Source organism: Podarcis muralis, chromosome Z (assembly GCF_964188315.1).
Source record: "Podarcis muralis chromosome Z, rPodMur119.hap1.1, whole genome shotgun sequence".
NCBI classification, from domain to species: domain Eukaryota; kingdom Metazoa; phylum Chordata; class Lepidosauria; order Squamata; family Lacertidae; genus Podarcis; species Podarcis muralis.
This window is the reverse complement of record NC_135673.1, coordinates 47,573,844-47,601,209: the sequence shown is the minus strand read 5'-3', so window position 1 is coordinate 47,601,209 and position 27,366 is coordinate 47,573,844. Positions and strand designations below refer to the sequence as shown.

Below are 27,366 nucleotides of genomic sequence, written 5' to 3'. Positions count from 1 at the left end.
TTTGACCACCCTCTGGCCTGAAGTTCCCCAACAGTGTTTTACACTAACACTGTTTAAAAATAAGCAAGTGCTTTCAATCTCCTTGCAGTGGCTCTCTTTGACCTTACAAGGGTTTGGCCTTGAGGATTAGCCCTTTGTTATGAGAACCACAAGTCTGACAGCCATAGGAGGACACGTGAAAGAATGGAATGTGTCCTTCCTGAAGCCTTATGCATTTTTGATGAAATAAATAAGATCACCCCACTCCCACAAAAAAGAGAAATAATTCTCACCTATGTTGGTATTGTCTTTTTTTAAAGGAGAGAATAAAAATAGAAAATCAAAACCTTTGTTAAATTGCCTTCTTATTGCTGCACATCTACCAATCGCCCAGAGAGGGAAAACATTGTCCGAAATTAACACCTCATTATGGTGAATTAATATATGGAAAATTGCATTACATGAAAACCGGTATACTCGTTCTAAAAAAGAAAAGATAACCACTTTTGTCTTAGTTTGGTGTGATTTTATTGAATATATAAAAAAAGAAAATTTACACCTCTCTTTTCCACAAGTCCCTCAAGAAATCTGGGATAAGTAACATCTAATTGGTTGACAAATTTCCTTCATGGAATATAGGGCCTTTTATTTTTTGTACTCCTTGTGCCTCTTATGGTTTCAGTTACAGATTTATGTTTCTGTATTTTGTAAGTCATGTGCACCACACTTCCTCTCTTCCTTATAATGGTACTTTCCACTTACTTGTCTCTGTTTTATAATAAATATGTAGATAACCAGCTTTATCATATTTTCCTGTGAATGTAATATGCCATGCCAGCCTTGGTTTGGTTTGGTTTAGTTTTTATATGTTCGTCTCAGGGAGTTGTTTTGTTATTTGGGCTATACATCTATCTGTATAAAATAAGTCTCCCTTTCCCCCCCCCCCCTTGCTTCGTCATCATCCCTGATGACCAGACCCAGAAGTGTGTGATTACCTTGACCCCAGCTCAGAGGATGTGGCTTCCTGTGATCAAGGAGATGTGCAAACTGGGCCATCGATCTCGTATATTAAGGTAGCATCTTAAAGAATAACTTGGATATTAGCAACCCGCTTTACATATTGTGAAGTTCAGTAATGTGATCCCTGCACACTTTCTTTTCTCTCCTTTCCCTCCCACCCCTGTGTGCATGTTAGGAACGAGCAAAGCAGACTGAAAAGTCTCAGAAAACAGAAGAAAATGAAAACTGGGGAGATGAGAAGAGGTATTTTCCCTAGCAGTACTAACTGGGCATTCTAACTAGTATTGATGATTATGATGATTTATTGCCTGCCCTTCATCTTAAGGTCCCAGAGCAGATTATAACAATAAAAACCCAACTTCAGTATTAAAACACAATACCGCACAATATTAAAACCAGATTAAAACAACTTAAAATTATACAAATCAGGTGGGTACTAAAAAATACCTAGAATGGGAAATATGTTGGAGGAGGGAATCTTAGGTTTTTCCTGCTGTTTCTCTGGCATTCTGATTTAAAACAGAAATGTTTGTGGTGTTTTTTAGGGTTCAGAAGGATCAGGTATTGGCAGAGGAAGATGATGAACTGAAGGAAGTGACTGACCTAAGGAAAATAGCTGCCCAGCTGCTGCAACAAGAACAGAAGAACAGGTATTTAGCCTTTGGATCACAATAGTAGGTGAACTCTATATGCAAGTCCCCTGGCTGCATTTTGTGTTAAAGGCTTGTGGAGTTTTAAAATTTGGCAAATGACACAGAAGCGTAACCAAGAAATCAATCAAACTCTGGTCCTGCTTCCTAGACACATCTGGTTGCCCACTGAGAACAGGGTGGACTCAAAAGGCATTTGGCCTAATCCAGCAACCAGACTCTTCTAATATTCAGATATTTGAGATTTAGTGTTGATAAACATGAACAAACTTTATTGCTTCTCTGCAGCTAACATTTGAGTGCAATTTGTCCACTTTAAAACTGGTAAGTGCAAAACTGCGAATGATTGAAATGAACTGAGTTTAGCAACCTGACTGAGCGTAAACTAAGATTACTCAAAATTCTCTGATTCTTACCTTGTCAAAAAGAAAAAAAAGGGGGGGGGAAGAGTAACACAAAGCTCAACCATTAAGCATTTTGTCTTTTAAACCCTGTTAAAGCTCTACCTCCTTACTACTTTCTGCTCACTATACTAATGACGTCCCTGTCCTCTCCTGTCAACCTTTACTCCTTCCTTCTTCCATCTTTGGGTTTTGATGTACATGAAATACGAATTCAGACGGAGACCATTAAGCTATAGAACTTCATTCAGTGAAAAGCTCTTCCAGAGGACAAGGGTCGCAGGACGCGCATCAAGGTATTTTGTTTTTATGGCACATGAATTTCAGCTGACAACACAAGGGACAAACAAACAATTCCTGCATTGCAGGGGCTTGGACTAGATGACCCCTTGGGTCCCTTCCAATTCTATGATTCTATGAAAACATTTTTTGGTGTGCTGCTAAAGATGCGAAGACTTAAAGGAGTAAGAATCCTTACCCCAAACTGGGGAGCTATAGCATAGGGCAGGATACAGATCCAAGCTGGAGTGGGCTCTAAAAGTACTAGCTCCATCAATAGAATTGCTTGATTATCGTTATTTGCTTGTGTTTTTTTAAAAATAATAATTGTGCTGCCCTTTATCAGAATCAATTTCAGAGCATTTCATGTGCAACAGTTTAAAAATAGAGGCAAGAATTGTATTATTCCATTATGACTCACGTAAAAACAAAATTCAAAGCATATTGGAATTTTAATCATACAAATACTTTTTGAGGATGGAAGTGATGAAACTTTACACAGGGGAGCGATTTTTAAAGGTGTTGTTCTTTTCTTCATGGGGCAACTTATATTTTTGGTTATGGGTAGTGTGCCTGCAAGTCTTCCCAATGGTTAGAAGTCTGACTGTGGAAATGCTTCTGCCTGTGTCCAATATTCAGGCATGCTCTGTACATCTGACTCAGAAATAGATGGGGGTGCTCTGGGTCTCACTAGATCAAGAGCGTGGCTATTGTACCTCTCTTCAAATAACTTCTCTGTGATGAAATACTACATATCTTTTCTCAGCTTTTTTCTATCATGTTTCCTTTTCTGAATCTTTCTTCCCCATTGTCAGTGTTTCATCTAGTCAAATATTGTCTGTTCTGTACTATCTTCCTCACTAAGTCACCAGTCAGACTGAATGTTTCTCAGTGATTCTCATAGTCACCTTCTTTGATCATGTAACCCAAAAACAACAGGCTTCAAATTAGTTAAGAACAATAAAAATGGTGTTAAAGTAACATATTTTTCCTCTATTATTATGTAGAGATATCTGGACTCTAAACTTTTGCTCAAATTCTCAGAGCTGGACTGTAAATATTCAAATGCATTTTAAACTACACAATTTCAGCATGAAATTTTTGTGGTTTCAAGTGCACATTTGTGTGTTTGATTTTAGACTTCTGAATCACTCCACGTCAGCAAGTACAAGAAACAGACCAAAACAGACCATGGAATCAGAAAAAAGGTATCAATTGTGCTTTTCTTAGTAGTAAAATACTTTGGGTGAACCCGGTGGTGGTGGTGGTGGGGTGGTGGTTGAATAAAGGCTGCTTGAGAAGTGCCTAATTCTTTCTCAAAAGTTCCACATTACCTTCAGATAGCAGAAATTGATTCTAGAATATATCACTGTGCAAGGGTGCTCTTCATAACTGTTGGTTTCGAGGTGTTTCAGAATTAAACAGCCTACAAAGCTTTACATAGATTTCAAGAGTGTTTTAAGGGCAGAGATAAAGGCACAAGTGTGCTTTAAAAAATGGATCTTTGAAATGCACGCAGACAGCTTTCCCTAGATACCATGTTGATTTATTGCACAGCACTGTTTGCTGTAGTCAGCGTTAACAGTTGTAAATTCCTGATCTCTTAATGTATTTAAACAACTGTCCAGAAAGCCTTTTTTTAAACTTTTGAGTACTTGAGAAAACAATTTGTTCTGGTGTTAAGTTTTCAAAGATATGTAGCAGAGCTGATTAATCATTAAAATTAACACTTCAGTATTGTGACAAGAATACACTTCCACAAGATAGACGTCCAAAAGACAAGTCATGATATGAAACAACGCTCTTTAAATTCTTTCTATGTTACCTGAGTTCCTTAATGGAGACTCTCATTGAGTATAGTTATTATAAGATTTCTGAGCTGTGAACAGTAAGAACATGGTGATTTTCTAGATTGGTTTATTCCTTAGTAAACAAGCTTTCTGAGTGTGATTACCCACATCTACATCGCCCATAAGGATGATTTCCCTCCCTCCCTTTTTTAAAATATATGTCTAGGTCATTTTGATACAAGACTCTTTTTTGCTGATATGTATATAATTGTAAGTTGCTTGACTTGGCTCAGTGTAAAAGATGAAAAAATCCATTCTAACAAACTATGTGTGTGTTTTCATTTAGCCTTTCAGCAGATGAAGCAAATTCTCCATCATCCCCATACAGTTGGCAGGTAATGCAGAGATACATAAGCATCCAAAATACTGTCTGTGCAGCTGTGATAGTTTTGCTCCTACTTTCTTGACTGGCTTGATTTCATGGCCATGGTCATGTATGGTGGTAAACTAGCCAAATGTACTATACAGACCCTGGAGGGTAGTTGACAGTTCTAGCCATTGGCACAAATGTAACAAAAATAGAATACAAAAAGATTGTTTTCTCCCAGAAGTGCTGATCTTTAAATTATTGCACTTTTAAACTGCTTTCTCCAGGTGCAAGCCTTTTGATAAACTGCCTTGACAAATGTATCAGGCCATTTCTCCCCATTAATGGAGAACTTTCTCTTCCATGGTGTAGTGAAACAGACGCATGAGGAATTGCTGCTATTATTATTATTATTACCATCACCATTATCAACCCACACTTTACCTTAAGGTCCCAGGGCAGGAGGTGATAATAATGATGATGATGATGATGATAATAATAATAATAATAATAATAATAATAATAATAATAATAATAATTTATTTGTACCCTGTCCATGTGACTGGGTTGCCCCAGCCACTCTGGGTGGCTTCCAGCATATACACTAGTAGCCAAAATTGTGTCAAAACAAGATGACACCTGATTGGGACTCTAAACACTCCTTTTTCTGGTTATTTGGCTATAAATTTTAATAGAATACAGGGTAAAGAAGTGCAACTTCAGCATTCCTCAGAAACTGTATAATGAAGGTTTCAGACACACCTCTGCTGGGAAGGAGCTCTGCAGTTTAGGGGACATCACAGATAATGCCCTTTCCTGGGCCTACCCATGCCTCTGAGGGCATAGGAACTATCAAGAGGTCCCCTTTTGCTGATCTTGGCACCCAGGAGAGTGTGGGGAAGGAAGCGCAGTCTTTCAGATACTTGAGGCATGAGTCATACACATGAATGGCTTGCTTATTCCAGAAACATGGAAGTTCATAACTACATGCGGCAACCTAGTTGGCATTATTTAGCCATGAGGAGATAGAAAGCTTTCACACATGTGTTCAGCTAAACACAATTTAGCATAATCCCCATAGCATAATGTGGTTAATCTTATGACCATTTATCACTTCTCAGCCTTCTGGCTAAGATCAAGTGTAGCGGTTTATTGAAACAAGCCAGCTTCATGAACCATAATTTGAAACTGGCTTGTTTGAGTATCCCACAGTTTAATCACAGTTTGTCCATATTCAGATATAATGCTAAACTCTGGTTAATTAAAAATGGAAGCAGAATGGCCACATCAAAAGAGTTGATAGGTAATGGAATATGTTAACCTCAGGGTCACTCAGGTTCATTCATGTAATACAAAATTTTAGTATAAAGCATAGTTTAGTGCTGTGCCTGAATGAGGTAGCTGTGTGCATCAGTCTTCGGGTATTTTTCACTACATTCTCTTGTATGTCCTCTACCCAACTGCAAGGCTACTTAAATGGAAACATAATTGTCAGGGAACTGCCATCGGAAGGACAGGAGGTGGAAAGGCTCACTGAGGTTGAGAGAGACGTAGCAGCGGAAGAGGGAACCAGTAGGGGGAGAGAAGGAACTCCAAGGGAAAGTGAGTCGGAGGGATGGCTCAGAGACGCTTCCAGCGAAAACAGTGGGGAGGTCTCAGGACCTCCTATAGGGACACCCACTCCTCGCCGGAAACTGTCACGCAGAGAGTCCAGAAGACGTGTTTCCGTTAAGGAGCTTTTATGTTGGAAGAGATTCCGAAAGCAACCACTTTCGGACTCTGCTAGCGACTGACGCAGCCATGCTGGAGGGGCTCCGTCACAGGCAGAGGTTTGAGAACCTGATCAAACTCTGAGGGACTTGCATTTTACGCACAAGCAGCTCATTATCCCATCACAATAATGACAATAATTTAGACTAAATGGGAAAATTAGTGGCCACTGTAATATTTTAATAGTCATTTTCTTACTCTACCCTTCTACTTTCCTCTCAGTAACTTTTTACACACTGTAAACAAAAAAGTTGGTACCAAATGTAATTCAGTTTCTTGACTGGAAGTAGAAACATCTTCATTGTTCTGATCAGCAAGTTTACAATGCCCTAAGTAAGAAGTAATGAGGGGTGAATCTAGCTGTGCAGCCAGTAAACTCTTCTCTGATTTTCAGAGCTCTTTGTTTAGGACAGGAGTGGGGATCCTCGAGATCAGGGACCATATGTGACCCTCCAAGCCTGTGTAGGAACCTCTGACTTTTGCATGACTGACCTGTAGCCTATTATGCATCTGTTGCCCCAAACCCAACTGGCACTTAGCCACTTGAAGGCGGCCCATGAAAAAATGTGACCTTTGACTGTGAAAAAGGTTCCACATCCCTGGTGTGGGGAGCCCCTACTTATTTTTTCATTGGGGGTGGTTCCAGCAGACCACTCTGAGGACCAGGATATACATAATTTCATCTGAACTGCTTGCTGGAAGGTCAGAGTGGAATTTCTTGTCTTACGAAGCTACTTATTTCTCCCATCAGTCACTGGAGGATCGGAAGGACCACCCAGACGAGCAACACTGGCCGGACATGCAGCCAGTTATCTGGCAAAATGAGGAGAGGAGGCGGAGCAAGCAAATCAGAAAAGAATATTTCAAGGTATGTTGTTCCTTTATGGTGGCAAATTTGATGCTTAATCTGATTAGCGGCCTGAGTATCTCTACAAAAATTAAGATTTATTATATAAAAAAAGGAAAGCCTAGGTTAAGGTATCACCCTGGCCATACCTTTTGGCAAGGGACAACTGAAATAGAATTTCCCCCCTCAACAGCATGTTGTTGTTGAATGACAGCTCAAGGTGTCAAATACTAATTGGTTGTGGTTTTTTTTAACATATTTATTAAAGTTTCCAAAATACAAAAAGAAAAAAGATATAAAGTATAAAGAAAAAGAGAAGAAGAATATTTAAAACCTTATTTTCATTAACATCTTTCCAAGACTTCCCCCACCCCTCCCCCTATTGTATTCCATTTCCATTAACTTAATTCCACAAGTCCCCCCCCCCCAGATTTAAAACTTATTATATTTAGCCCGATATTCAATTTAATTTATCTTATATAATTCCTTTCCCTTAAAAATACCCTCTTTCAACATTTTTTAAAAAAAATTCCCCCTAAGGACGACCCCAAATCCCTTCCACGAATTCCCCTTTTTAATACACACAAAGATTAGAAGAAATAAAAAAGAAAGTTCTTAACATAATTTTACACCCTTTGGATTCCAAATCTCCCTCCCCCCTTTCCCGGTGTCGATCCCCAATGTCCATCAATCTAACTGCTATCAGCCTGGAAACCTCACGTCCATGTCCGAATCTCTCAGCTCCACTTTGCCGGTTTTCTTGATAATCTTTAACTTCAAACACCCAGTCTTAATAAAGTTCTATCTCAAGAAAGTCCATTTTTTCCATCCAGACCTCTATATTTAAGAGTAAAACTCAACTTCTGTTTCTTAATCCTTTTAAGTCTGAATGTCCCAAATGTTCTAACTTCCAACTTAGTCCAATTCTTGTTTTCTTTTATGTCCCCCTAGCAGGCTTTTGGCCTTCCTTGCTCTTTACAATAATCTGGCTCCTCCTTCAGTCTCTTCCAAATCGTCATGTATCCTTTGTTCTCTTTCCTCAAGTTTCTTTTCCTGTTGCGCTGCAAAAACATGCTAGTTCAAAAACTTCTGGTTCCTCTACAGATGTGTTATTAGTTCAGGAACAAAAACTTACGTCAAGTCCCTTCCGTTCTTCAATAGATAAATCTATTGTCTCCTTTAATGTAAAATTCTCTGTAGACAAAATAATGTTTCAGTTTTGCAGCTTTCCCAGGAGATAAAATAGTCCAGTCCCATTCCATGAGTATTTTTCCACTTACAGTCATTCTTGTAGTGTCCAAAAGCCCCTCTAGGGGGATTATAGTAACTTAGTTTCCTTCCAAATCAAACCCAAAAGTCCAGCTAACTTGTTTTTCTTATTTTCAGCAATTTATGTCCAAATTGTAACAAATCTAACCAGCAGAATCCTCGTAACAAAGTCTCTTTTTGTTCTCCAACTTTGACAGCTACTTTGACAGCTGTCAAAATCTCTATATCTCTTCAACAGGCTCTCTCATGGATCTCTCCCGGGGGGGGGGGGGTTTGCGTTTTAACTTATCCATACTTCTCCTCCAGCACAATTACTTGTAAATTCCCATCGTGAAATTAATAGCTTTTATCAATAAAACAGAGCAGCTCTTCTCTTGACCTTAGTTGTAGATCCTTGCTTTAAATTGTCTACAAAAAAGGGGGGGCGGACTTCCTTTTTGCGCTTCCCCCGCTCGTACCGAATTCCAAAAAAAAACAAAAAAACATTTCCCCTTTTAAGTCCAAATTCCAGATTACTCACGGGTTGTTGTTTTAAGTCCAAATTTTCGAAGAAGAAGTCAGCGCTCTCCGCCGAATGGCATGCGGCTTCGCTCGGCAGGGGAAGCGGAGGACTCATAGCACCACGCCACCCCCCATCCCCCGCTCCGGAGCCTTTAAAAAGGCTCCTTTGCGGGTCGGGGGGGCGCAAACGGTGCCCGCCAAGTCACCAAGTCCATGGGCATCCGCGCCCATGGTTTCTGAGGGTCCCCGTGTCGCCGGCGCGGTAGGACCCGACCCCTACCGAGCAGGCTCCCTCCGGAGCTCGGAGGGAGTCCGCCATTCGGCGCTGGCGCCAACCCGGAAGTCCAAATACTAATTGGTTTTGTGCATTATTTCATGTTGCATGTTTAGCCTGTGAGGGTTGCTTTACCGTGAACTAGTGTTTTCCTAGCTTTTCTGTTTTAAGTCAGTAAGCATTTGGAGGATATACAAGGAAAATATCTGTTGCGTCTAGCTGTACTTGCAGATTGAGGTCAAAAGCCTAGATCCACTGAGACCCTTGATTTCTTTACTGAATAAAATGAAAATAAAGAGCAATTTTGCATGGTTGTGTAGCTAAGTGCTGTGTGATTGACATTACTTTGTACAAATTGAGTATGCTGGAAGAAAATCCATTCAGTGAACAAAAATTCTTCCCCCAGACTCCATCCTCTCACTTGAAATTTGGTATAATTTAAAGAGATTACAACTCTTCACACAAAGTGTTCCTAAATAGCCAATTTCTCACATGCACACAATCTAAATACAAAAACTACTCCTTTTAAAAACAGCTGAAGTTCAGTGTTACTTCAGTGTCAACTTCCATCTTAGTCCATTCAAAGCATATAACAAAAGCCTAATTTGACTTATTTGAACCTCAGACAGTGGTTGATATCAAACTCTCTTTTTTAAAAGTTGATGCAAATTATGGAAGAGAAGAAGAAGAGAAGAGGTTGAAAGCGTGCAAAAAGAGTTTGAGCAGGATTATGCTCTAGGGTCTAGTGATTTCAGTATTACACTGCAAGAAAATGCTCTTGCTACATCGGAAAGGCTATAGCTTTGCCTGCCTCCTCACATCCTTCCTCTCCCAGCAATCTAGTAACTTCTCTGTGCATATTTGCAAGGCTGTTATAATTATCAGCAAATCTTCTCTATAAATGTGCCTAGTCCTTTTCAGGAAGTATCCAGTATTTGCTATTTGTACTAACCTGCAACCACATCCATGTCTGTGTCTTTAATTATTTCCATTACAAAATGAGGCATAGCAATGACATTAGCTGTTGGAGCAATGCCTTACCTTTTATACTGGACTAGGTATTTTAGAATGTCTGCTTAACCATACTCTTCAGCTGTATTCCCATTTTGGTACGAGACTCCAAGCACCTGACTTTCTTCCAGGCTATCTAAAAATAAATAAAATTTATACTGATGGCAGGATGGGGAAAATTGCTTCTGCTGTTAAGATTTCCCAAATCTTTCAACTTGCTGGCATTTCCCTTTGACTTTGTGTTGAACTCTAGAACCAGAAACACAGCTTAAATTTGAAAGTAAGAGTTCACCACCAGAGGGCACTGCCTGCTTTTTGAGGATAGAAGACTTTCCCTTGGAACCCAGTGGGCATAACTGAGGTTTCTGTGTGAAGCTTCAAGTTGGATTGAAATATAGAATGTCTTCCATTATGAAGCTGACTTTGTCAGATGTTTCACTCATGACACTTAAAAATTCCGGGATGTACAGTAAGACAAGCACAATACAGTGTCACACTTCAAAGCAAACTATATTTTAAATCGGTATTTGATTGATATTTGCAGTTAAAATGGTCACATAGCCGCTTCAGAATTCTCCCCCTCCCCAATCCATGCAGCTTCGAAGTTAGGTTCTAAAAAGGGGGCTGTGACCACCATGACAAGGCCTTACAGGCCATCACCGCTTTTGCCACTGCTGCAAGGCCTTGAAGGCTGCCACCACTACTGCCACCACCACCACAAGGCCTTGCAGGCTGCCTCTGCTTCTGCCCCCCCCCCAACATTGTTGATTCTGCCATCCTCAGGCTGCTGCCGCTTGTGTCTCCTAGCAGGCCTGCTGGCAGTTTGACAGTCTCAGATTATTTGTCTTCACTATGACTCATTGCCATACTTCGGGTTGTCCTGAATACCACCATTTGGTAACCAAGCCCAAAACCAAAAGTCCTGTTGGGATGCATTTTGGCTTTCCTGCTGTTGAAAGTCACCATGAGGTGATTGATAATATCATCAGTTATCAGTTTAAGACCTTTAAGTAGTAGCAGTTTCCATTTATATATCATGATGTTGATATATCACAATATTGAAAATATTAGGGATAATGGGAGTTGTAGTCCAGCAACACCTGGAAGACCACAAGTTCCCCACCACACCCTTAAACAGTTTTGTTCTGGAAATAGTAATTTTACAGAAAGGCAGTTGCTAAACTAGCTTCTTCAAAATCCAGTTTTGAGTACATTGTGGAGAAGAAACACATACCATGCTGTGGCTTTGTAAAAGACATTTGCAATATGGAAGGAAGTAAACTATATGTCCTTCAGTTTCTTTTTACTTAGAACATGCAATATGTTTTGTTGTACTTGAAGATTTAAGCTGGGTATCATTAACCCATGAGCAGGATTCAGCCCACTCAAACACAAGAATTGTCAGTTGCCACCCTAAAATGCCCATGAGACTTTTGACATTGTGGATAGCATGAAAAGGCATGAACTGTGGCCACAGGTCCAGAAGGCAGCAGCACAGCTAAGGAGTGGATTCTGGCAACATAACATAAATGATATGCTATAAATAGCTGTTTAAAACAAACTGTTTGCCTTTCAGTATAAGTCTTCCCGGAAGAGTTCAAGTGGCAATGAAAATGATGAGGTGAGTTAGCACTGTGATAAGAAGCCAACTACATAAGGAATTGGAACTTGTGCTGATCCAGTTGGCTGTAATATCAGCAGAAACCTTACTTTAGGCTCATGTACAAAACTTCTGAACCTCTGGGAAGCCGATGCTGCTTGTAAAGATGGAATTCATCCTGTCCAGTGTAGGGTACCTTGATGCTTTGTTTCCATGGTGTCTGTCAACATGAGCTTCTAAAGTGTTGAGGCTCAGTTCCTTGAACTTCGCATGGAGTTTAGGGTCTCCCCCACTTTTTTCCCTTATTGCTTCTCTCATTGTCACTGCCATCTCCACTAAGTGATTAACAGTGGCAGTGCATGCTGGTAATGTTAATTTTTTTAGGTGCTGCTCTGTATTAGGCGGCAAATGGGGCAAGGTGCACACTTTTCATTTCTAGAAGTTTTTATTTGAACCAGCTTTGTTGTTTTGAAAGAGGGGGTATTCTGGAATGCAGGGACCAGTGGGATCTTTGGTTTTCTCAAAACCTTGATTTAAAAAAAAATATTCTGTGACAAAGTGGTTTTAAAAGGGGGTAAAAAGGAGAGGAAAGCAAGGCAACCAAACACATGCGCTGCAGGAATTGTTTTGCTTCGGGTCTTTGACTGAAATGTTAACTCAAATTGGGCAAAATGTGATGAAATGGGAAAATGTGATGAACCCGGTCATTGCCTGAATGCAAAAGTGTCCAGGTCATAGTTTCTACTTAGAAGTTCACTGGCAGAATTCCTAGTGCAGCTGAATCGTGTGTGTGTGTGTGTGTGTCCCAACTCCCCTCTGTCTTTATACTGTTGAAGCTTCCCAAATAACACCTAGTTTTTAATCACTTAAGAAGTTTTTTCACCAGATATGCTGTGTTCTTCAACTTAAGGTGGTTGGTGGATGCCTCAGGGGCAAACTCCAGTGGAAATTTAGAAAGATTAAGAAAACAGATATCATTTTTTTAAAAAGCTCATACAAAAAAAGCTCATGCAGACTTCTATATCTGACCATTTCATGACAGTTAATAGCTTTAATGTAGATGCTGACCACACTCCCCAGTGAATACTAGGGCTTCCCATTGTTAGCTTTGTGCTTAGTTCTTTGCTTTCTCCAGCTGGCCATGGCATCCAATTTGAACTCTCCAGCAGGCAGTTTTCTGAGTTCAGCGCCATAAATGCAGTATTAAACATGGCACACAGTTCCGCTTGCAGAAGGACCAAGGTTCAGAAACTTCCCAAATCCTTCATTGTGAAACTGCTGAGCAGCCATGTCTTAGTTGTTGCTGTTATTTTGGTGTGCATACACATGTTTAATCATACATCTATGTGTAAGAATACTTGTATATCATACATGTTCATAATCATGCAATTTTTTATTTAAAAACATATCTTTCATTTTATAATTCCATCTTTTTGGTTTCTTTTTAGCAAGACAGTGATAATACTAATGTGTCCCCACAGTCTCCTGTGTCATCTGAGGTACAAGTGTGTTTGTGTCAGTGTGTTTTTCACTACCTGTTAACACCGCTGCATGGAACTTACATGAAATATGCCGTTCTTTGCTAAATTAGAGAATACTGTACAAAGACAGTTCTTTTGAAGAATTATCTGGAGTATATTATACAGTAGCTACAATGTATGTCAGAAAAACACAGAAAAGTAAGCTTCTAACTGCTTAAGGTATATCCCATTTTCATGACCAAAAAATAATAATTATTGAATGAATTATTGATGAATTCATGTTTTAAGTGTTGCTTGTGTTCCAAAGAAAAGACTCTCCTGTATAAGCCCAGTTCATTTCCAGCCAATGTTTGTTACGCATGCAGAGAAGAGAGAAAGGAGTGAGCAATCTTGGTGTAGCATCTCCCCAAATACAGTATTATAATCGAGCTAAATTAAAAAAAAATTAAAACATTTCCCCCTTTCAGTCAAGGAAGACTATGTACTTGCCACATGAAAACAATCTTCTGTGTGACTTTAGTTATGTTTTGGGGCCTTCTGACATCCCCCTTCTCCCCCCACCTCTAGGATTATGAAAGGGCCGATGGCAATTCTCATGGTCCTTTTGGACTGAAGCCCAGATCAGGTAGGCACCATTCCACACATACTGAACATCTAAGGGATGCATGGAAAATAGGTTATTTTGGAGGTGGCAAAAGGATAGAATTGCTGTGGGTTTCTTAGAAGCTGGGATATATAATCCATATATTTTCACATATGCTGAAATTGCATGAGAAGTCCTTCACAAACTGCTGTAGGAGAATCAAATAGTCACAATAGAAGGTGATTTTTCGGCAGAGAATCATACAGAGGTGGTTAGGGAGGATGTGAATAGTCATATGCAGATTGAACAAAACTAGCAAATGTTATTTGGTTGTATCTAGCTCAGTTGACCCATTAAAATTAGTTGCTGTGGCTTGATGTTCCTGAGTCTGCTTTTAAGCCTGACTTAGTTGGGCACCACCCTGAACCAAAGCAGACCCCCCCCCCAAAAAAATATAGACTGGGACCTCTGGATGAGTGAATGGGGGTGGGGGGCTAGATGTGAGTTGAGCCTTGGTGTTGCAGAGCCCTTGCTTTGCAATCTCCTCCTTCACTAGTAAAATGGCTCCCAGGCAGACATATTTCCAAGCCCCCACTGTGAGATCTTGGAGAGCTATTTTTGAAGTAGCTAGTCCTGGGCCAGATGGAGTAATGATCTCTCTTGGGACAAAGTAGTTTATATGCTTGTTTGAGCCCAAGTCAGAATCCATTTACACAACTGGAATTGTATATGCTTCACCACACTGTCAGCAATATGCTTGATTTCTGTTGATTTGCATAAATCCAGAGTGTTCTTCATCCAGGTATCCAACAGAAAGCTATTTTCTGATTTAAGTCATCAAGTGGTATAGGAACGTTTTACTGAGATTAGTTTTAATATCAGTGGCTTTTTGTCTTGCTGGTAGTGACTCTTGTGAACAGTGCAGTTAAGGAAATAAAACCTCCTCAGATTTTCCTCGTTCCATTTGCAGCTTTTGGCCGCTCTCGCCAGGACTACAGTGCCGCAGACCCTGGATTCACAATGAGGAGGAAAATGGAGCACTTAAGGGAAGAGAGAGAACAAATAAAGCAGCTGCGCAATGTAATTTTATTCTGTCTGAAATGAATTCCTTGGTTTGCAGAGTTAACGTTCCATGTCATTTGAATGTGTTTAGTTAAATAATACACACAGAAAATATGAAACCTGGCTTCTTTTAAAGTGGCCTTGAAATGAGCATTATCCTTATTGTACTCTCTTATTTTCCTAGAATCTAGAGTCGCGATTGAAGGTCAGTTTGCCAGATGACATTGGAGCAGCATTAATGGATGGGGTGGTTCTGTGCCATTTAGCCAATCATATAAGACCTCGATCTGTTGCCAGTATTCATGTCCCATCACCAGCTGTGGTGAGTAAACCATCTATTCTCAAAACAGACATGGCCATTCCCTTTTTTTACAGCCCTTCACAATGCATTTATGTAAGCCTCCTTATAACCTTGTGCGTTGAGATCAGTTGCTTTAAGTGATAATTTAAGACAGATGTTTTCAACCTTTTTGAGTCCATGGCTCCCTTGACCAACTACATTAGATAGATAGATTTATTGCGGCCATTGGCTGCTGCCGTCCCTGGTCTCTGAGTCGGTGCCCCCCAAAGAGAGGTGCCTCCCAGATTTTGCCTGCAGAGCTTATAGCCAGGGCTGCTGCAGTAAAAAGCTGTGCAAGCCTTTGGCAGGCAGAGACGCGAGAGGGCATCAGAGAAGGGAGGAAAGGAAAGAGGGACAGAGACCAGTGTTGCCCACAGCACCCCTGACCATCATTCAAGGTACTCCAGAGTGCTGCTGCACACTGGTTGAAGACCACTGTTTTAAGTGATCAGAGCTTCTGCTATTGTATATTTGTAATGTAAAGCTTCAAGTTCTTTGCAAAAATATGAATAATGACAGCTGTATCTCCCTCTTAACAGCCTAAACTCAGTATGGCAAAGTGCCGAAGAAATGTTGAAAACTTCCTTGATGCTTGCAAAAAACTAGGTGTCCCACAGGTAAAAATGCTGAAATGATTTTCTGATTGACCAACCAGATCAGCTTAGCTTTTGCTAGATCTTTTGGGAAAGGGATGTTGTCATCCCTTTTCCAAAATCTGCCTTCCCAGGACTCTGACCAGTGGTCCATATAGCTCAGTACTTACTTTACTGATTGGCAATGGCTCTCCAGGATTTCACACTGAAGTCTTCCAACCCTATCTGGAAATGCCAGGGGGTGAACCTGGCCACTGGTCATTTTGCCTGAGACTGATAGGAATTGGGAGTCCAGTATCATTTGGAGGGCCACAGGTTTCCCCATCTCACTTGAGCAAACCTCAGCAATAGTGTGGCTTTATAGGTTTGGGGGTGACGACCTGTTCAAATGATGAAGAATTTGCTGTTGATTAGTACAAGCTGGGAAAACTTATTAATAAAACAGACTCATGCAAGATACATTAGTCCAATGTTCCTCAAACGTGGGTCTCAGCTGTTGTTGGACTACAACTCCCATCATCCCTGACCACTGGTCCTGCAAGCTAGGGATGATAGGAGTTGTAGTTCAACAACTGCTGGGGGCAGGCCTTTCTTCAAAGTATGAACAATTGTGGGAGGGAGAGGAGGAATGTCTTTAACTTGTTCCAGTAGGAGGAAGGGCTGGAAGGGAAGCCTCCATGGGCTGTATCTGGGTGTGGACCAGAGGTTCCCAATCCCTGAGGAAGTGGGACATTTGAGTAAATTGCTATTCTGGAAAGTTAGGATGTCTGTGTGGGCATTAACAGCAACAAACCATACTGAAAAGTCATTTTCTTTCCTAGGAAAGACTTTGCCTGCCCCATCACATTTTGGAAGAAAGGGGCCTTGTGAAAGTTGGAGTTACTGTTCAAGCTCTTCTTGAAATACCTTCATCTAAAGCATCACAGCTTTCCTGCCTGTAACAGGACACTCAGAGAACCAACTTGTTGCCATGATGTGTGTTGATGTGGATTGATTCCAGTTCAGCTTCCTTCAGAGGAACACCCTAAGCCATCAGAAGTGATTGCAGGCCAGATATTGTACAGGTGAAACTCGAAAAATTAGAATATTGTGGAAAAGTTCATTTGTTTCAGTAATTCAACTTAAAAGGTGAAACTAATATATGAGATAGACTCATGACATGCAAAGTGAGATATGTCAAGCCTTTATTTGTTATAATTGTGATGATTATGGTGTACAGCTGATGAAAACCCCAAATTAACAATCTCAGAAATTAAATATTGTGAAAAGGTGCAGTAGCTATTCAATCCATAACACCTGCAATGAGTTCCTGAGCCTATAAATGGTCTCTCAGTCTGGTTCAGTAGGAAGCACAATCATGAGGAAGGCTGCTGACCTGACAATTGTGCAGAAAGCCATCACTGAGACCCTCCATAAGGAGGGGAGGTCTCAAAAGGTAATTGCAGAAGAAGTTGGATGTTCCCAAAGTGCTGTATTGAAGCATATTAATGGATAGTTATGTGGAAGGGAAAAGTGTGGAAGAAAAAGGTGCACAAGCAGCAGGGATGACCGCAGCCTGGAGAGGATTGTCAGGAAAAGACCATTCAAATGTGTTGGGGACTTTCACAAGGAGTGGACTGAGGCTGGAGTTAGTGCATCAAGAGCCACCACACACAGACGGATCCTGGAGATGGGCTTCAAATGTCGTATTCCTCTTGTCAAGCCGCTCCTGAACAAGAAACAATGTCAAAAGCGTCTTACCTGGGCTAAAGAAAAAAAGAACTGGTCTGTTGCTCAGTGGTCTCAAGTCCTCTTTTCTGATGAGAACAACTTTTGCATCTCATTTGAAAACCAAGGACCCAGAGTCTGGAGGAAGAATGGGGAGGCACACAATGCCAGATGCTTGAAGTCCAGTGTGAAGTTTCCACAGTCTGTGTTGATTTGGGGAGCCCTGTAATCAGGTGGTGTTGGTCCACTGTGCTTCATTAAGTCCAGGGTCAACGCAGCCGTCTACCAGGAGATTTTGGAGAACTTCATGCTTCCTTCCACAGACGAGCTTTATGGGGATGCTGACTTCATTTTCCAGCAGGACTTGGCACCTGCCCACACTACCAAAAGTACCAAAACCTGGTTCAGTGCCCATGGGATTACTGTGCTTGATTGGCCAGCAAACTCGCCTGACCTGAACCCCATAGAGAATCTATGGGGCATTGCCAAGAGAAAGATGAGAGACATGAGACCGAGCAATGCAGAAGAGCTGAAGGCTGCTATTGAAGCATCCTGGTCTTCCATAACACCTCAGCAGTGCCACAGGCTGATAGCATCCATGCCACGCCGCATTGAGGCAGTAATTGATGCAAAAGGGGCCCAAACCAAGTACTGAGTACATATGCATGCTTCTGCTTCTCAGAGGTCCAATATTGCTCTATTTGTAATACTTGTTTTGCTGATTTTATTTAATATTCAAATTTTCTGAGATTGTTAATTTGGGGTTTTCATCAGCTGTATACCATAATCATCACAATTATAACAAATAAAGGCTTGACATTATCTCGCTTTGCATGTCATGAGTCTATCTCATATATTAGTTTCACCTTTTAAGTTGAATTACTGAAATAAATGAACTTTCCCACGATATTCTAATTTTTTGAGTTTCACCTGTAGACCGCGCCTTACTTTAAACATATGTTTATGTTAAACTGACAGTTTTCCAGTATGATAAAGAATTGTACTGCTTGCTTGCTTAATCCAGAGCCATAAGGGATTTTGAGATTATCAAAATCTCTTTTTCAACGTAGTACACATTCTGAGTTCTCTTATTAATATTTCATTATTTCTTTTTACTATTTTATGCTACACTGTGTTAGGCTGTCTCCTAGGTTTGCTGCACACGTTTTATAATGAACAAGAAACATAGAGCTTTGGAGATTTTTATATGGCAAAGAGTCCCAACCCGTTGCTGGTTCTTTGTCATGGATGCATTTTGAAAAATGTGCAATGCTGTCTTGCATATATTATGGTTTTAGTGTGTGCATTATGGGGCCACGCTAAAAATATAATATGCATAGCAGCTCTTAATCACATTTTCATTAAAAGAAGTCTAAAATTATTTTATGTACATTTTTTTCAACAACAACAAAAGAATCACTGCAGCATATGGTGTGAGAAATCTGGATGATAAATCATGTGATGCATTTTTTTCCAGTTTCCAGAAGATTGTGTCCCTAATTTCTTGCACTTCTTGCTGTTGTACCATCTCCCGTATTTTAGTTGGGCGGATGATGATGATGATGTTGATATTGATGATATTGATGATGATGGCAGAATAAGATACAGTACTATAAAGGACAAGTTTTATGTGGGTTTTTCAGTATTCTAGGTTGGTGCCAAAATATTTTTTTTCAGTTGTACTGTAGATTGTTTACATGTGAAGTGCCTGTGATAACTCTTTTACTAGTCTTAAACTTCTTTGCAATTTCTTTGTGTCTCAATAGATGCAATGTGTATTTTTGAATATTAGGTTTTTGTAAGATTGGTAACGTAAAGTTTAAAGGACTAACATCTGAGTGTTGGATGTTCTTCAGTTTGCACAGTTTGAATTTATTAGGTTTGGTTTTCTAAAGAAAAAAATTGTAAATATGCTTTTATTTATCCTATTTAATTTGATACTTAATCATTTTTTCAATGTATTGTTGGACAATGGATGCCACTTTCTTTAAATTATTTTCATTGTCTGACACTTAACAGTGACATATGGCGTGATTTAAATGGGAGTCGTACAGAAGCTTATGAGTTAAGGATGTTGAGGTAAAACTGCCAAATAAATAAATCTCAGGTTTATATTGTGACTTGTCAGGACTTTACATCTTGCTCCTGACTTCTGTTACTACGGAGTAGTGAAACTGAGCCCTAAAGAAGCTCTATTTTGCAATATTTACAAAAGCGTTGGGCAGCTAGCTGGTTCAGGGCATTGAGCTGTTCCCTCTGCACTGTGTGGTCAGTAATCCTAAAGCTGCAAATCAGGTTTGTTTGTTTGTTTGTTTGTTTGTTTGTTTGTTTGTTTGTTTGTTTGCTTGTGAGGGGCAAGGAGAGATTCCTGTTCCCCCATGTTATTTGCTGTTCTCCCTTTCCCTCTATTTCTGTTGTAACAAAAGTGTTGAGTTGGGGGAAAGAACAGCTGCTGGGCACAGGGTGAAAAGGAGGAAGGGGATTGCTACATCCTGGCAGCAGCAATGCATGGTCATGCATCATAAGGCAAGGTGGTAGCTCCTCTTTTCCTGTACACCCCCCTCACTACCCCTTTGTACTAGAGCCACAGTTCATGCAGCAGGTCCATTATGACACCACACACCCCGGCTAGTAAGAGATTGCACCTCTTATAATCAGTCCATCTGTATCTCTACTCCCCATCGTTTTAGAAGCTATTCTGTGCCCTGTTTACAGGCCTTGGAGACAAATCCATCAGTGCCACAATGGGTGTTTCCGTAACTTTCCCCCTTTTGCTCTACAGTGTGATGAGAATGGTAGAAATGAGATAAATTACCATGTCTTTGAAATTAACCTTTCATTTAATTACTTCACTGTACAGTGGAAGAGTCCCAACCCATTGCTGGTTCTTTGTCATGTATGGATTTTTGCGTCGAGTTGTGGACATAATCCGTCCTGGAGGCCCGTCCGCAACTCAAAGCGTTCACATCCAGAAGCGCAGCGTTTGCGCACATGCACAGCACGATTTAGCACTTCTGCACATGCTCAAGCGGCAAAACCCAGAAGTAACTGTTCTGGTACTTCCGGGTTGCCACAGGACGCAACTTGAAAAGACATAACCTGAAGCAGACGCAACATTAGGTATGACTGTATACATTTATTTAATTAAATGGAAAAAGCCAGACTCTTTCCTCATTTTTGAGCTGTGTGTCTGCAATTTTCAAATAAACTAAATTCTTCTTCCTTGTCCAAATGATAAAACATATTTCTTTGTTCTTAAATCTCCACTACCCAAGGAACTCCCTGTTGGATTGCTGTTGGCTGCAGTACCACATAATAGTTACTGGGTTAAATTTGTAGTGTGGGGCAAAAGGGGTGCAGGGGGTCTTGAATGCTTTCACAACATATGTGCAAAGTGAACTTTGTGACTAGCTGCTTTTTCTTCCTCCAAGCGTGTGTTGTGAGCCTAAGGCAGACCTTAGATGGCATCCTTGAGCCAAATAAAAAGCACACTAAACTGTTTCATGAAGCTTATAAATAGAGCATGATTTGTTGTAGATTAGACCTTTCCTTTCAGAGTTTTCCCCATAATTGTATTTTTAGTTAATGTTAGCTTTGAAAACCTTTTAAGGTTTAATTTCAGTCTGTTACAAGAAAGAAAAGATAAATATCATTTTTGTAGATTTTGTGAAATATAAAATCACCTTAGCACAGTTTAATAGAAAAAGCTGGTGTGATGTTGGGTGCAGTTGGATGCAGAATGAGCCCAGACCTCAAGATTTTTAGGCATTCCAGCATGCAGCACTCAAACACCACAATGTACAAAAGTGGATTCTGTTTTGAGATGTCACAGCTCACTCCTCCTCCTCCTCCTCTCACTCCTATCCTTTCTCTTGTTCTTGAAAGTGTTTATTCTCTTTTGTTCTTCATTACAAATAAATAAAATCCAAGCCCTCGTCCTTCAGATGGTGATTTGTATACCCAGGCTGTAAGTCAAACAACTAGTGACATTCCTCTTGGTTTCAAAAATGGTTTGGTTTGAAGTGGGGGTAGGGGTGGGGGACGAGAGTTTCAGTCCCTGTATTAAGGTGGAGTTTTGGGTCCTAGCCTAGAATATTAACCCCCTTTTCATAAGCAAACCAAGCAGTACATCTAAGTCCATTACTTTTGTGGAGCTCTAATTTCTCCAGGATTCTCATTTTGCTCATTTGCCAAAAATTGGCAAGCTGCAAAATTCTGCACGTTAAAGGTTCAGAGTGCACTGTGGTCTAGATAATAAGATAATGGTAGGTGTGGCCATTATTATTTTTAAGAAGGACATTTTTACCATTTCCCCAATAAGAGCAAACCTCCTCGCTTCCAACATGCACAATTGTGCACTTCTGAACACAAAAACTTCCACTGACAGACTCTTTGAACAAGCACAGCTTTGAATTCATCTTTCACGTGACTGAATAAAACTTGAATGCTGTTTCTCCCAGTTAAATCACCTCCATAATAGTATTAGTATCCTGCCTTGAAGAAGGTGTTGCAGGTTGGGAACCTTTGGTCCTTTGGATGCTGCTGAACAACAACTCCCATCATCTCTGTCCAGCACTATCAAGAGGCCCAAAGTTTTCTCATACCTGGTCTACAGAATAAGCCACTGGAATATACAAAAACAGTGTTAAGAGACAGGTAGAGCATTTTTTACTACAGTGTTTCTCAAACTTGGGTCCTCAGTTGTTGTTGGACTACAATTCCCATCATCCCTGGCTTGCAGGACCAGTGGTTAGGGATGATGGGAGTTGTAGTTCAACAAAACCTGGGGGTTGAGAAACTGTTCTACTGCATACTTAAACCAGTGTCAAAGTAGTTTGATCTTTCCTCAAAGTAAGAATGTTAGTATTGGGAGGACACTAGGAATTGCTAAAATATCACTCCCTCCCCACTTGTCAATCTTAGGCCTGGCTGACATAATTAGATTATGCCATTAAACTAGATTCATAGTATCTGTGAAGCCACTCCTAATTGGTGAACAATAAATTATTTATCAATGTCTGTTTTCTGATGCACCCACCAGCATTTAACACAGGTATACAGAAAACCTTCTGTAAAATATACTTGGTATTGTACATGGGGGTAGGAGCATTACATGCTCTGTAAGTTCCCCATCCCATTTGTTTTGCATTAAAATGCAATTAACAGGTTTTATTGAAGTATATTAAAATAAATATTTTGTATGCCTATACCTATTTATTGTTCCTTCATTTGGAAAGTTCTTTTTGTAGGTGTTGAGATCTTTTATTAATTTTTAAATGATTAAATTTCACTCTAACATAAAGATGTTCTGTCTTCCAACAAGGACTAAAAATATGTGCGAAATCTATAGATATGTAAAACACACACACACCCGTGCTGCCAAAATGACAAAATTGTAGTATTTTAATTCAGGAGAGAGGTTGTACATTATTTTCTTTTACTACTTTATAATTCACCAAGCACAGCAATTCTTACATGGACCTGCTTTTTCTGTTCATGGAACACAGGTTTAATCATTCTCCTGGGACTGCCTTTTGCAGACAAATTAGTCTCCATTTGATGCTTCCCAATAACTCATGTGTGCATAGAATACTTACTTTGTAATGTCCTGCGATCTCCAGGGATTCAGGCTCTGCTAATTTCTTGGCGTGGGTGGGTGTAAAAAATGAACTGTCACAAACCTACAAAAATTGGCGAGGTGAAGCAGCAACTGGATTTGCTGAGATCCATTTCATACACGACATTCTCCATATGAATGTGTTCCTGTTCAAACCAAATTCTCAGTGTGGTGGCACTTTTAAACTACAAACCACTGAGTTCATTTGTGTTACTGAAACCCATGCAGTGTTGTAGGAAGAATGGCAGACTTATTGCACTGTGCTGCTACCACGGTGTGAGATGTGAGTGTTACACATTCTGCAAAAGAGACTGGGGTGCTGGGCTGTGATGGGATTAATGGGAAGAAGTGCAAACTCTTGTGTACTCTGTAGAACTAAGACAAAATAATGGGACGAGGTTGGTTGTGGGGGGGCGGGGTTGCTTATTTTTAAATATTGAATCTACTACTTGGTCAGTATTCATTTATTTTGTATCTTCCCTTCAACTTTAGCCAAATCAACATAGCTGCTTAAGTATAAATGTGTGCAAAACTGAGTACAACTTCAGCAAAGTAGTGAAAAGCAGTCAGGGACTATACTTTTTTCCTCTGTGTGTGTATCTATATATTTCAATATCCATTTGGTGTTGCATTTTAATTTGCTTTGTGTTCATGTTCTGTAAGATGCTTCACCGCCCCATTCATCTTCTTGTACATGACTCTTCCAACACTTGCTTTTTTCCCAGGACTACTTTATTGCTAGAGCTTCCAACAAGTATATGTTCATTGAAAGTAGTCCTGTTTTAGTTTTCTTCTGTAAATAGTTTTCTATTGGAATCAGCATGAAAAAGACCCACGTGTCCAAAACTGATGTACATAATCTATGTATAAAATGCAAACTCTTTCATAATCCTTGTGTAGTCAAATGTGTGTTTTGTTCTTCTATCATTAATGGTCAGCAGCTGCCTAGTAAGGAGCCTGACTTTTGACTGGTTGCATTTTCATTATGGCTGTGTGCTCTTGTGCGATTGTTTTTTCTATAAAAAAAAAGTGGATAAGGTCCGTGTTTGGGTGGCTTGAGTACTTATCAGTTTGGAAGTAAAACTCCCTAAATAAAGGAGAAGTTTCACCACATTGGGCATTACCTAAGTCTGCAAAAGGAGTACAGTAAGCCCATAGCTTACACACATGTAACTTGTGCACATTCAACTTCACGCACTTGGTAACATTGAGGCTGGAAAATGTTACTGTTAGGTGTATTTGTAGCTGGCTAGCGGACAAAACTCAAAGAGTTCTCACCAATGGTTCCTCGTTATCCTGGAAAAATGTGATGTGGATGCCACGGGGTTTTGTCCTGGGCCTGGCATTTCCCCCCCAACATCTTTATAAATGATGTGGATGAAGGAATAGAGGGGATACTCTATTTACAGATGACACCAAACTGGGAGGAGTAACTAAAACATCAGAAGATTGAATCAGGGTTCCAGATGATCTTAATAGACTGGAGAACTGTGCCAAAAATAACAAAATGAATTTCAAAAGGGACAAATGTAAGGAAAAACCAGACATACACACAAATAGAGTGTGGGGGACACCTGGCTTGACAGAAGTATACAATAAAAGGGTCTGAAGGTCTTTGTAGACCACAAGCTTAACATGAGTCAACAGTGTGATGCAGCAGCAAAAAAAAGGTAATGCGATTCTCCGCTGCATCAACAGAACGATACTGTCCAACTCAAGAGAAGTTATAGTACCATTCTATTCTGCCTTGGTCAGACACCCGCCATTTTTTAAAAAATGGTTCTTTTGGTACCTCCTGTTTTAAAAGGCAGAAGAATCTAGACTGGGGCAGCTAATGAAATGCCCTGCAGATATTTCTGGACTGAAACTCCCATCTTCCCTGACCCTTGGTGATATGGCCGAGGCTAATGGGAACTGGAGGGCACCAAATTCTGGAAGGCTGACATGGATAATCTTGTGCTTGATGGGACAAATAGTTCAAGATAGAGCAACTTATCCCCCCCCCCCAAAAAAAAGTCCAATCCAATTATTCTAGTTTTGGGGAAAAGGAACAAGTGATTCCATTTGCCCCCCCCCCCTACTTTTTCTAAAGGGTTTGCATCCCAACCCCAGCTGCTTTTTCCATTAGTGACAACATTTTGGAATAGTCTGGTGGGACAGGCTTCAGCACAGCAAGGAGTGGTTCAGCTTTCAAGAGTACTGAAAGGTTCTTTCCAGTGTTTAATGTTTAATGGTACAAAGCTGCATATCCATAGAGGGGAAATCCCAGCTGGCTTCCATAAAGGTCTTTGGCCTCTTCTTTTGTTGGAGGAGAAAGGGAAGAGCTAAAAACAGCCACGCTTTTATCCTTGTGCTGTTTCACTGAGTTCATCAGTGGCTGAGTATTCTGAGCTGTGGCGTGGAGGGGGTTGCAACAGGAAAAGCATCAGATCTACTGCTCATCAGTGTTGCTGTGAGTCAGGGATGCTCTGTTGCTCTAGCGGTCAGGTCAGTTTCCATGAGAGCAGCTCAAAGTTATGACCACAAACCTTGAAAAACATGGCCTCCACGTTCTGGGCTGGGGCTTTGAGAAGCGTTGGCTGCCCTCACCTTGTCTAGTTGGCCAATCCAAGCCGTTTCCCAGGATTGTGACCACTGCGACATGCTGACAGCTTCTAGGAGCCCCAGGTGAGAGCTGAGTGCAGGGATGAACTACCCCAGAAAGAGCACCATGAGTCCCCACCAGAGGTGCTACCCTTCTCCTAGCATCCCATGTACCACTAACCTCCTGTACAAAGGTAAGATTTACATTTCTTGCTCCACCCACTTTTGCCTCTGGTCCTGCCCACCACTGGCATATGGTTCCTGGAAAGGGAACAAGACCCTCAGGCTGCGAAAGGTTCCACACACTTTGCACATGCAGCTGAAGAGTCTTGTCATTGTAGATCACGTCAGAGAACCAGCAGGAGAGCAACATTTGTACATGGGTGTGTTTCAGATCCAAGTGGTTTTAAGAGGATCTCAGGGTTGTTGTGCTGCTCAGATAGGCAGGTGTGCGCACAGACACACATGTGCATGCACAGGCATGGACTTAAGCATTGGTGCGAGGCCTGAAAGAGTTCTCTGAACATGCACCTCATGACACAGGTCCTCTCCAAGACACATTGCACAGCACAGCTTTGCAGAGCTGCAGCCTCTGCGAGCTTTGTGCCAAGATCAATATTCATTTTCTCACCTCCAATGCTCCTGCTATCAGGGGCAGCAGTTACTTGAGACTTGACACTGAAATTGTTGTTCAAATAATCCGTGCAATGAGCAAGATAGCATGTTAACACGGGGGCAGTGCCAAAAACATTTCTGCAAGAAAGCTAATCAGGGAAGCCCCTTTTCAGCTGAACAGAAAAGAATCCTGTTCTACATCTGTGCCACAGTGAACCCAACCTAGATCTATCCTTCCGAGGAGAAGGTAGGATGTGCAGTCTCTTTGCAACAACACAGCATGTGCCTTCACACATGAGCAACACTTTCTGCAAGGGTGGGGAACCTGTGGCCATTCAGATGTTATTAGAGTACTACTCCCATAACCCCTGATGATTAGCGATGCTCACAGGTGCTGATGGAAATTGGAGTCCAATGCTATCAGGAAAACCACAGCCTCCACCCCCAATTAGTTAGATCAGTTCCCTTGAGAGTGCTGAAAAAATAGGGCCATTTTCAGTTCTTTTTAAAAATTGAACCTAAGCAGCCCCTTAGCAGTTAACTGTCCTATTTCTTCCCTGACTTCTCCACCTGGCTAATGCATGGCTTTGATTTAAGAAAGGGGGGAAATATAGGGGAGCACAGCTCTAGGACTCTTTCCAGAGCAGGAATGTGATAGCAACATCCACTGGGGCACCAGGGTAACAGCCGAGCCCACCTTGCAAAGGAATGAGGTGAGAATGAGACTTTCAGGTCTCATCATTGCTTGTGACAGATTAGCATATGGGAGGTTGGAGAATGAGAAGAATCAAGCAGAGGTTAGATTTGTATATCCTTTTCTTTGTTGGGGTTTCTGCTTCACGTGTCTTTGCAAGATTTTTGGTCTTTCTTTAGCCTTTAATAGCTAAAGGTTGCATTTCTGCTAACTGAATATTTTTTTTTAATAGAGACACATGTATTTATTTTACGTTGAACTTATTCAATACACAGCTATTCTATTCTATGATTGTCAGTCTATCCTAGTGAATTGGTTAGTCTGCACTTTTGC

At 40.7% G+C, this 27,366-nt stretch overlaps 1 protein-coding gene across 4 annotated transcripts in view; it reads left to right on the top strand.

Annotated features, from left to right (window-relative positions):
- Positions 1–24,032, top strand: part of LRCH2 (leucine rich repeats and calponin homology domain containing 2) — a 60,480-nt gene extending 36,448 nt beyond the window's left edge. The window contains exons 9-22 of one of the 4 annotated variants that reach the window (XM_028715030.2): positions 955–1,052; positions 1,175–1,242; positions 1,545–1,649; positions 2,269–2,346; positions 3,469–3,537; positions 4,466–4,514; positions 7,008–7,124; positions 11,735–11,779; positions 13,207–13,257; positions 13,807–13,864; positions 14,793–14,902; positions 15,069–15,206; positions 15,764–15,841; positions 16,639–24,032. In XM_028715030.2, coding sequence (XP_028570863.2) covers positions 955–1,052; positions 1,175–1,242; positions 1,545–1,649; positions 2,269–2,346; positions 3,469–3,537; positions 4,466–4,514; positions 7,008–7,124; positions 11,735–11,779; positions 13,207–13,257; positions 13,807–13,864; positions 14,793–14,902; positions 15,069–15,206; positions 15,764–15,841; positions 16,639–16,758 — 1,184 coding nt within the window. In that variant the 3' untranslated portion in view covers positions 16,759–24,032. The remainder of the gene's footprint in view (positions 1–954; positions 1,053–1,174; positions 1,243–1,544; positions 1,650–2,268; positions 2,347–3,468; positions 3,538–4,465; positions 4,515–7,007; positions 7,125–11,734; positions 11,780–13,206; positions 13,258–13,806; positions 13,865–14,792; positions 14,903–15,068; positions 15,207–15,763; positions 15,842–16,638) is intronic. The other 3 variants (XM_028715031.2, XM_028715032.2, XM_028715033.2) reach the window with 3 other exon arrangements.
- Positions 24,033–27,366: the final 3,334 nt, after the last annotated feature.